Consider the following 11,184-nt stretch of genomic DNA (forward strand, 5'->3'; position numbering starts at 1 on the left):
CCAATGTAAAATATATTCAGAATAAGATATACAGAAGCCAGCTGGGAAAACAGACTCCGCAAATAATTTCTTACCTGAGTGATAAAGATAGGTCATTATCAGTGTGTTAACCTCCTCAAAGAGTTTAAAATGCAGTATGGGTGTCCAGAATGCATATAAAATAGCCTTGACTGCTGTAACTTCTGTTTTTTGTGATTGTGACAAAGGGCCCTCAAAAGAAGAAATGTTCAGAATATCTGTGAAATGTTCCTAGTTTCCTTGGTCACCAGCACCTACCCGTTTTTCACTGACACAGGCACTGTGCAAAATTACTGAGCTTGCACCCCCTCCATCAAGATCATTGATTAAAATGTTCAGTAAAAATGGCCACAGTACTGAGCTCTGAGGAACACCACTTGTGACTGATTGCCAACCACATTTAACTCTATTCACGGTGACCCTTTGTGCCCAGTCTTCTAGCCATCCATTCAAACTATGAGCAGTCAGTTCTTCCAGGAGAAAGGTGTGGGATAGAATATCAAATGCCTCGCAAAAGTCCAAGTAAACAATATCTACAGCTTTTCCCTCGTGCACTACACAGGTCATCTTTTTATAGAAAATCAGGCTAGTCAAGAAGGACCTGCCTTTCATAAACACATGCTGACTGTGTCTGATCACTTGTTGTCCTGCACATGCTTTATGATTTCACCCAAGATGCTCTGCTGCATGACTTTCCCTGCACGGATGTCAGACTGACAGGTGTGTTAATCCCCCAGATCTCCTTCCTCCCTTCTTACAGATCAACATCACTTTTGTCAATATCTAGCTAACTGAGAGCCCCCTAGTTAGCTGGGCAATCATTTCTGGAATCATTTCTATGTAGATCCACTTTTTGCACTAAGGATGTTGAGAAATACCATAATTAAATATTTTCTTTTTAAGACTGGCAAGATCTACACTTGTGCTGATTCCATTGCTGGGGATCCATGAGTTTATATTTTCCTTCATCACTGATGAACAGGTGGAAGGATTTCCAAGACATGTAAGACTTTTCATTCAGCTGACAATGAGTTCATTTCATGTAAGTACTGTTCTGCAAGTATTTTTTAGGCGTCACATACCCACTACCTACGTATGTTGTTTATGTGTAGATTCCACAGGCGTATAGAATCCTTTTAAAATAGTTTACTGTGGCCTGTAATGTCTGTAAATATACAGTAGAGATGATAAAAAATACACAGAGTGTTCAAAACATGGTGACCCCAAAGTCCAAAAAAAGGAGTCTGATGTTATCAGACAGAGCATATCCTGTGTTCTCTGATAGTAAGTGACAGATCTCTGTCCGGAAAACAGAATAAAACCAGCCTATTTTAAGTAGTGTTTCATGTAAATTAATTCTTTAAAAACACTGGGCAGAATTTTATTACAATTTTAAAGTGACCTCTTGATTTTGTAGTCAGGAGAAGCAGGTTGGGCCTGGGTTCATGTTCTTCAGCAAATTTTGTATATTCAGCATATGTCAAATACACCACAATGATTATGTCATATCACATAACAAGAAAAGAAAAAAAAAAAAGAAAAATAAGAGAAAATGGGCACAATACCTGCAGATACAAGGAACAGTTTCACTCCATTTTGGGTAATCGTACATGTGTAGAGGAAATTGTATGTGTAAAGGAAGCATGCTCCATTATAGCGGTTAATGCTAAATAGTCCAAATTCCACAGCTAGCCATTACTGAAAACGAATAGTGAATCTCACCACTCTCACCATCACTTATGCATAACTACACTCGTGTTTCATGGTAACTTTATCCTGCAGTTTAGAAAGGCTAAGGAATGGACATACCAGTCACTGCACTGCTGTATGCATCAATCCATGTTATACAAAGTTGCTGAGTATTGATTTTTTACATGTAGCACTCCCATTTAACTACCTTTCCAGGTAGTTTGAGGAACTGGGGGTATTCAGCATGGAGAAGGCTCCACGGAGACTTCACTGTGGCATTCCAGAACTTCAGGCGAGCTGATAGGAAGGAGAAAGACTTTTTACATGGTCTGATAGTGATGGGACAAGGAGGAATGGTTTTAAACTAAAAGAAGGGAAATGCAGGTTAGATATGAAGACGAAATTCCTTACCTAGAGGCAGAGAGGCCACAGCACTGCTGCTAGCCTGAGCTGGGGGGGGCAGCCAGCCCATGGCAGGAGAGCCTGGGGGGCTAAGAGAACCTTTACAACCATTCCATGATTCATTCAACACTCTTGCCCTGCCTTGCCTTTCAGCCTTAATAATCTCAGTGATACCACACATCAGCATCCAGATCTTCTGTCTTTAATGAGGTGCCCGGGAATTCTTTGGGCCAGAAGTCCTTCTTGCTCACTAACTCAGCCCTTTTGCCGTCTTTGGTAGCCTGAAATATGAAGGCATCAAAGCACTAGAATTTATTGTAATCTCAGTTTTCAATCTGTATGTATGCTCCAGTGCCTTGGTGTATGCATCAGTGCTTTGACTGCAATTTGATCCTCAAATGAAAAATTTCCAATTGAGCAGAAAAATGTCCAGGCGGGAAGAAGGCAATTCATGTGGAACCATCACCCTAAGAGGACTGTTTGATATGGTGTTGAAGTGTATGTTAGACATATCCTTACTTGGAGAGGCTGCAGGGTCTAGATGTTATTTTAAGCAACATAATCATTTTAAATGAATTTTTTATTTAGTGGCTTGGACAAGGAAGCATGATACAGAGGACAGCTTACTCAACCCTGCCAAAAAGCACAAACTTTGTTCTATTTACAGGAAGGTGCACGTGCTCTGCTGTATGACAAGCTTTAGAAGCAAAACTTCTTTTCAGAATACCCAGAAATCTTGGGTGATGTTTATTGTAGATTCTCTTTTTTAGCCACAACATAATTTTTTAAGGGATTAGTGAAAAAAGCACATAAACTGTACCCAATTACATTTGTTTAGTCTGTAAATCTCCTCAGTACTTTTAAAGCTCAGTTAAACTGTTTCATTAAAGGAAAAGAGCCACCTCTGGGATCTTCCCTGGAGTCTTTCACTCAAACATTTTCAAAAAGCACAACAAAAGCATTACAGAAATCAGGATATAAAACAAACAGCAAATACAAATAACCATGCCACCTTCTGATGTCATTTTACAGTGTTTCTGTGCATCATTCGGTGCTTTAATTCACATGGGGCTTGATAAACCTCCATTCAGCACAGAGATGCCACCAGCACTCACAAAGCCTTCTCCTGTTCTGGTGACTTCTGGCCATCTCTTAGCAGCACCAAGCGGTACGGCCCCTATTTCTGCTTGTCAGTTTCCATGGTGTAAGAGATTAGAGACATGTGGCATTTCTATCCAATGAGAGAACAATCTTCAGATGAAGAAGTTCTGCAAAAAAAGCTCTTTTTCCATGTGTAGTTCTGCATAAAAACTGCTTTTTAAAGCCAACTTGTATTTAATCAACATAAAGTCTCTCAATATTCAGATTTATTTTTTTCATAATGCTGTGAGATAATTCAGATGCAGAGAATCATTTGAAAGTTACACTGACAAAGGATATGTCAGAAGCACACAGATCTTGCAACCACTATCCAGAAGGAGCATGAAAGATGGAAGAATTAAAATATTCACAGAAAGCAATTGCAATTGGTTTTTCTCCTGTCCTTGCACCCACTGGCATGACAGAGAGGGTTAGAGGATTGTTAGAACCCTGTAGGTTCAAACTGATATTAGTCAATGGTAGGCATAATAAAAATATTAAAACTGCTGTGAATTTCATTGTAAATCTGAGAAAAACAGAAATATTTCTGGGGGGAAAAAAAGTTTCAATGTGAAAAAGAATGATATCAACTGTATTACATATTAAATATTGAGTTTTGACATGCATTTCAGTTTGTTTTACCATGTCTAGGAACAGGAATTAGACTAGTAGTAGTCTATTACTATAACAGTAACAGTAATTAAACTATATTAATTTATTTATATTTAATATTATATATTAAACTATTAAACTAAATTACTGTAACTATAACAGTAATTAAACAGTAATAGTCTGAAAAAAAGAACTCTATGGTAGTAAAATACAGATTAAACATAAGATCAGATAGGGTTGCAGAGCCTCCATTCTTCAGCATCTGCATCAAAACATCTACAAATGTGCTCTACATTTGCTAAGGCATCACACAAAAATAAATTGATGAGTACTTGATAGCAGTGATAAATTACGACGGATAACTAGTTTGCATTCTGAAAATTAGATAGCACTGCGTGTTTCTATGGCTTTAATACTAGTGCCAACTCTACACTAAACCTTCAGATAATTAACTTTTCCTTCTTACTGTTTGTCTCCTACAGGGTTTTTTTGTAGCAGTTTTATATTGCTTTGCAAACGGAGAGGTAAGAGATGGCGATATAAGTTTTTGGTTAATTAGTTAAACATATTGACACCAAGAAGGATGAAAACACTGACTAGCTCTGGTAATTGGAGAGCATACTTACACCTTTTAAAGCTTATGTAATTGTTTTGAATAAAGAAAGCAAGACTTCTCATATTCAAATGGATTCAAATGCAAAGTACTTTCAGTTAAGCTTGTGTTAATATATGGCACTGTGGACATATAGATACTCTATGACGTGAAACATCACTGAATGCTTATGGTCAGCCCTCTGAACTCCACTCCTTTACACAGATGAAATCCCAGTTTATATCCCTGGCTAGGCTGAACTCTTGCTTTACTTTCCCCTACAGTCTAGGTAAAGCTGCAAAATCTGGCATGCTTACATGGTAAAAAGCAACAAGCTGAAAAATCAGTTTCATGTGTGCACTGCAAAGAACATCTCTAAATTTGAGGTGAAGGCAATTCTTGACTGGAGGTTGTTTTCCACTAAGCCTCAAGGCTCAGTTTGAGGGTTTTGTTTGCTCCATGCCAGAACTGAGACAGATCATTAACGGTTGTGCAAGGAGGTGCCAGCAGAGAAATCACAGAAAACTCACAAGGGACCTCGGGAGAACCCCAGTCCAATCTCTTGTTCAGTGCATTGTGGAGATGGAATTCAGAGAAGGCAGGTCATGGCTTTGTCCAGCAGGGCTTTGAAAACCATCAAGTGCGGTGGTTCTGCCACCTCTCCTGTCCTCTGCTCTAGTGCTTCCTGGCTATCAGAAGGAACCATCTTTTCCAGAGCTCCAGGAAGAACTTCTGTTTCAATTTAGGACAACTATCTCCAAATCCCCCACAGTCTCCTCATAGGCTACATTCAGAACTCCACTGAAGCCTTTCTCCTCTGCAGAATGAACAAGCACTACTCATGTAGCCTCTCCTCAAAGTGCAAATGCTCCAACACTGTTCCCTACTGAAAAGTCCAAGCTTATCACCATATTTGTTACATCAAGGGCCCCAATATCAGATACAGTGTTGACACTGAGTAAAGGAGTATAACCACTTAATCTCCGCGTTCTGCTCTGCAGCCCGGTACTGGAGGCCTTCATCGCTGCCACAGCTGCACGCAGTCTTGGCATGGCCACACCAGATCATTACAGGCTGCCTCTGGAAATGAGGCTTGTGTAGGCTTAGGAATTCATGTCACAATTTTAAATATTTTCTAAATTGAAGCTTTCTGTTTATACCTCCCTTATAGTCAGCCTGGGAGCAGCTGATGTGGTATACACTGCACTTGTATTGTGTATACTGTGGTATACTGACACTTGTACACGATTCTGAACACCTTTTTAAAGGCAAAAAAAAAAAAAAAAAAAAAAAAGATATGAGCTGTATAGAAAATGTAGGGCATGCAATCCTAATATTTAACCAAGAAACCTAGAACAACTTCCAAATTATTGTCAAAGACCTGGTGCTCATCTGCAGCACAGGAGAACTTGTCCAACATTTATGAGGGGCACAGAACTACTAGCAACACTCATCAGCAGTTAAAAGTTGCTTTTGGGGGCTTTTAGATCCCAGCTGAGCTGAGCTCTCAGGCCAAACGTTTTGACAGTTGAAGCGGAGGCTGCTCTTCTGCGTGGGCTCTGAGGCTTGATTTCCATCTGCAGAGCAGAGATGGGGTTGGGGCAGGGAAAAACAGGACATTGAGTGTTGGGGACTTAAGGCAGGCTGCCAAATTAAAAAAAAAATCAGCAAAACAAACCTGATCTCTGAGCACAACACTGTGGAAAAGCCACACAGTCCTCATTTCCACAGCCCTTGGGGTTTTCCTTCACTTCATCAGGCTGTAAACATGGAAGGGACTTGAGCTCTCCCCTCATACGGATCAGGGTCATAATACATCAAATTACAGAGAGGGATTCAGGCACTGGAAAAACTTTCCTGAGTTTGAGTGAAGAGGATGGGAGCGAGAAGGCTCCCTTAGCAAACAAGCCCATTTCTGCACTACAAGGACCATCACAGCTGTAAGGTGACTCCAAAGGCACAAGACACTCAGCACTTCTGCAGTCCCTCTTCTTTAATTGCCAGTGTTTGGATGAGTGCACTGCTGGGCTGGCGTAAGACATCACCTGTTTTCTCCTCCCCTCAGGTAAAAGCAGAACTCCACAAGCAGTGGTCCCGCTTCCTGCTGGCAGAACCCTTTGGTCGCAAACTCCGCTTTCTTGGGCAAAACATCAAATACCTCAGGAGATGTTCACAGAAAGAGAAAAAAGAGCACCTCAGCAGCAACCACTTGTGCCTGGAGGTGAGTGAGCCCTGGGGCATGAAGCTCCAGCAGTTGCTGGCGAAGCAGAGGGCAGTTCCATGCACAGAGCAAGGCTGTGCACTTCCACCTCGTCTGTGGGCAAGTGTGTCAGACAGCAGCGAAGGAGAAGTGACCACTGGAGAGACAACTGAGGAGGTGGTCTTTGAAGAAAGTGAGATCTAGAAAGAAGTCCACCAGGACAGCACCTTCCAACAGCCACAGTACTTCAAAAGATGATCTTCTTTCATCTCCAGGCTGCACAGATCTCTGTGATGTGCAATACAGAGAGAAAGCAGACCTACTTCCTACCAGCCTCAGCCATCCCACCTCAACTACCTGTGAAAAATTTGACTGTTCCTAACATGTGGCTGGGGAGGAACAGGTGTATCAAAAAATCCTTTGGGTTGGCCAACAGAGATAATAACATGCTGAAAGGGATGTACACAGGGGAGCAGGATGTATGCTGGAAATTAACAGACTGGTCAATTTCTCCCCCATCAGCTTCATCCATACACGTCCATTTCACACAACAAAGTTGTTTGTTGTTTGGTTTTCTCTTTTATAGCTGTATGATTTGGAAATTTTTCTCTGCAGATTGAAATAATCCTTCAACTCAAACAAAACAAACAAAAAAAACCCAAACCAAACCAAAACAAAAAAATATCTAGCTTCAGGTTAACCCAAATGCATTTTATTTAAGCAACATAATATACAAAAAGGCTAGGGATGAAGCAAATTTTGGCTTGGATGCTTAAGCTTCTTCCCTTGTGGTTTAGTGCTGGAAATGCCTATATGAAGTGACAGATCAAAAAGTACTTGTTCTTTTTTAAATGACCAAATGAAAAATTTTGACAGAAGTGTTCATTTTAGTTTTCACTATTTTTTGGCACAAACCACAAACATTCTGATTCATCTGCACGTTACATTACCCTACCTGTTCTGAAGACATGCATAATGACTGACCTAAATAACAAAACAGATCAGTGGGAAATGCTGCTTCCACCTTCCCTGAGGTACCCAGCATGGATAGTGTATATGTGATTGTGTCTGCATGGAAAGATAATTGTGAAATTTATCCACTAGCATTTAAAAAGAGTCATGTTGAAATTTTCACAGTCATACACAGCTCACTTGGGAACCTGAGGAATTCAAGTTTGTTAATATCTATCTGATGAGCCAGCCTGCAAACTTGCCAACACAAGCCATCTGGCATACTGAAAGGAGAAAGAAAAAGGCAAAATAAAGATTAGCAAATAATATTTATCTATAATATAAATCTATGCTTCAGGCACACACACTGAGCCAGCAGCAAGTTACAGAAACATAGCATTTGTTATGATTATCTGCTGTACTTTGCTGGCAAACACTCTGAATGTTTGCAGATGTAATAAAACACAGCAGATGTCCCCTAAGCAAAGTTCAGATCTGCCCCTGGACTCTGCTCTTCCATCTTTCCTTCTCCCTACCGGGTGCCAACACTGCAGATGGCCTTCCTTGCCCTTGCTTCTCCCCACAGTGCTGCTCTGTCCCCAGACCTCTGCTGACACCTAAAGGTGATGGCACTTTTTGGAGAGAAGTTGCCTGCTGTGACATACTGCTTTTGTGCAGAGGTCAGATAAGTTCATTGATGAGTGCCAGATCAAGAACACATTTGAACCATCAAATTTCTGGTAGTTTTCAAAAAAGTATTTCTTTTATAGTTTTATCAAAGTTAAAAATTTAGTTTCTTTAGTATATGTAGACAACATATTATTAAAAAGTAAATATTTGATCAATATGAAAATATATTCTCATTTTTTAAAGGCTTTTTTTCTAGAATGTCTGTTTTGCTTATATCATTTTAATGCAATGCTTTACAGGCACCCAGTACTACATATCTGCTGATGTCTCTTAAATTTAAAGATTGACTTCTTCCAGAGATTTTGTTTATGCTATTAAAAAGCCTTCAGCAGTTTAGAATGCATCTTATGGAGGTGATAAAAAATGTAAACTGCTTAAGAAATTTATTGTATCTCAGTAAAATACCTTTTTACTATAGAGTGTTTTTGTTTCCATTTCAAGTCTTCACAAATCCTATGCTGTGCTGAGCAAGTTGGTTTGGAGTACATTCATAGTCAGTCCCGAAGTCGCACAGAACAACTGCGAGATGCAACTGCTGTAAGCCATGTCATTGCAATTATCTTCAGGAAATTAAGTGGGAGCTGCCACACCATCAGGCCATGTCTGTCAACTCAGCTTCTTCTTGTATCATGTGCATCACATTCAATGGTTATTTTCTCCCATCACAAATAAATTCCTTTCAGCATTTAAAAGGGGATTATAACAGGAGGGGAATCAACTTTTTACAAGGGTAGGCAGTGATAGGACAAGGGGAAATGGTATTAAGCTCAAGAAGGGAAGGTTTAGGTTGGATGTCAATGGGAAGTTCTTCACAGGTAGAGTGTTGAGGTGCTGGAACAGGCTGCCCAGAGAGACTGTGAATGCTCTGTCCCTGAAAGTGTTCAAGGCCAGGTTGGATGGGGCCCTGGTCTGGTACCACATCTGGAGGTTGGTGGCCTCCCCTGCAGCAGGGGGGATGGAACTTGATATCCTTGTGGTCCCCTCAACCCAAGGCATTCTGCGATTCTAAAATTCTCTGTTTTACCCCATTCATTTTTCTTTACCTTCTCTGGAGGCAGCACTGATTTTATGCCCAGCAGAATCTGCAGACAACAGCAACGGTCTTGGGCTTCTCACCATCCCTCCAGGAGTGCCCTCTTCCTCTTGCATAGCTGAGTCTCTCTGAGATTTCTGTCTACACAACAACACTTTTAAACTCATGTTTGATTTTACAATGTTCTGTCCCTCACAGCAAGATTATTTCCCTGCCTGGAGAACCTTATTAATGCTGAAGATGAGAGATGACTTGCAGGGATTCTGCAGTCCAACTTCATCAGGCCCTAACCACAGGCACCATGGAGATCAGTGGCAGAGATGAAATAGGATGCAAGAGCGATTCTGGCTTCTTTCTTCCCTTTCACTTCTCACATCCAGTTGCTCCTCCCTCTCCTCTGTGCCTCAGGCCTCTGTTCTTAGGTCTGCCTGTATAGCGCTTTGGGATTGCATTCTCACTTGCAGCCTAAAAAGTTTTCCCTCATTTTCACACATTTGAGTGTCATTCAAAGCTTCACTATAGATGAGGTCACAAAGAGTAACTGCCTTGATTTTCTTCTTGATCAACACAATAAATTGCACTGTAATTGCTTTGAGATTTGCACAGCAGAAGATGTTGCTTTCTACCTCCCACTCTTCTACAACCCAAGAAGTCACGTGCCAGATGTCAGCCTCCATATATGAAGTTTATAGAACGCTATCTTCCACTCCTACCCAACCTCCCATCACCTGCACCAGCAGGGTCACAGAGCTGCTGTGTTTCCTAGGGCTCAGCACCTACAGAACTACCCCGGAGGGTTCCCAACAGCTGACCCATCCTGAATTGTCACATTGGCAGGCAGCTGCTCTGCATCGCACACCACTCCAGGAACACCTGCATGGATCTTGCCAGGGGGAAGGTTTAGAGGGCTCCCACCCCAGCAGCTTTTGTTGCTGCCTTGCAGCACCACTCATCTGCCCGAAGCAGCTGAGAAGTTCTCCCTGCAGCCCTGAAGTGCTCTTGGCTTTTTAATCCCTTGTTACTCTTCTGGAATGCGCTAAGGGGGACTTTGGGATATATTAAATGTGGAAATCCCTGCAGTCAGGGCACCCAGGAGTGCATACTGAGGCTGCTCCTGCAGCTTTGCATGAGGCGCGGGTGGGGATACAGACCTGGCAGGGCTACAGTGAGAGCAAGAAAAGCAGCAGATAAGATTGAAGTGCTGGAAATGAAGAGAGTGAATTTGTGGAGGCAATTAATGTGATTGAATTCTTCAAGAACAGCAGATGTGTGATAACAAAGCAGTGTTCAGAGGATAAGGGTGAAGGACTGGAGAGGGAGAGGTGGCAGCTGAAGTAATTTGGGGAATAATTGGAATTCAAGGAAGAGAAGGCTGGATGGGAAGATGCCACTGGATGAAAAATGCTTTGAAAAGCAAATGACTGGGGCAGGCAAGGAGAAATACAGCAGTGAGCTGCCAGATCGTGGGACCACAAAAGGCAAATAGCAGTCTTCTCCATACCAGCATTATGACAACAAACTAATTTGGAGAGTTGCAGGCAACACCACTGTGCTTTGCAGCTGTTTTCTTCAAAATGCCATGGGAAATATAGAATCATAGAATCATAGAATCACCAAGGTTGGAAAAGACCTAAAAGATCATCCAGTCCAACCGTTCGCCTATTACCAATAGCTCCCACTAAACCATGTCCCTCAACACAACATCCAGTCTTTCCTTGAACACCCCCAGGGTCGGTGATTCCACCACCTCCCTGGGCAGTCCATTCCAGTGCCTGACCACCCTTTCTGAAAAGTAATACTTCCCAATGTTCAGCCTGAATCTCCCCTGCTGTAGCTTGAAACCATTCCCCCTGGTCC

The 11,184-nt window shown here is 41.6% G+C and overlaps 2 protein-coding genes across 3 annotated transcripts in view; one reads left to right on the forward strand and one right to left on the reverse strand.

Moving 5' to 3' along the window:
* GLP2R (glucagon like peptide 2 receptor) overlaps nt 1-6,944 on the forward strand; it is a 30,901-nt gene extending 23,957 nt beyond the window's left edge. For both annotated transcript variants that reach the window (XM_042833192.1, XM_042833191.1), the window contains 3 exons: nt 922-1,060; nt 4,344-4,385; nt 6,519-6,944. In XM_042833192.1, coding sequence (XP_042689126.1) covers nt 922-1,060; nt 4,344-4,385; nt 6,519-6,857 — 520 coding nt within the window. In that variant the 3' untranslated portion in view covers nt 6,858-6,944. The remainder of the gene's footprint in view (nt 1-921; nt 1,061-4,343; nt 4,386-6,518) is intronic.
* The window catches only part of GAS7 (growth arrest specific 7), a 129,004-nt gene that overhangs the window by 11,953 nt on the left and 105,867 nt on the right, over nt 1-11,184 (reverse strand). The window lies entirely within an intron of this gene.

This window comes from Centrocercus urophasianus, unplaced genomic scaffold (genome assembly GCF_019232065.1).
Source record: "Centrocercus urophasianus isolate 14NV4802_14NV808 unplaced genomic scaffold, USGS_Curo_1.0 seq_41, whole genome shotgun sequence".
In the NCBI taxonomy this organism is placed as follows: Eukaryota; Metazoa; Chordata; class Aves; order Galliformes; family Phasianidae; genus Centrocercus; species Centrocercus urophasianus.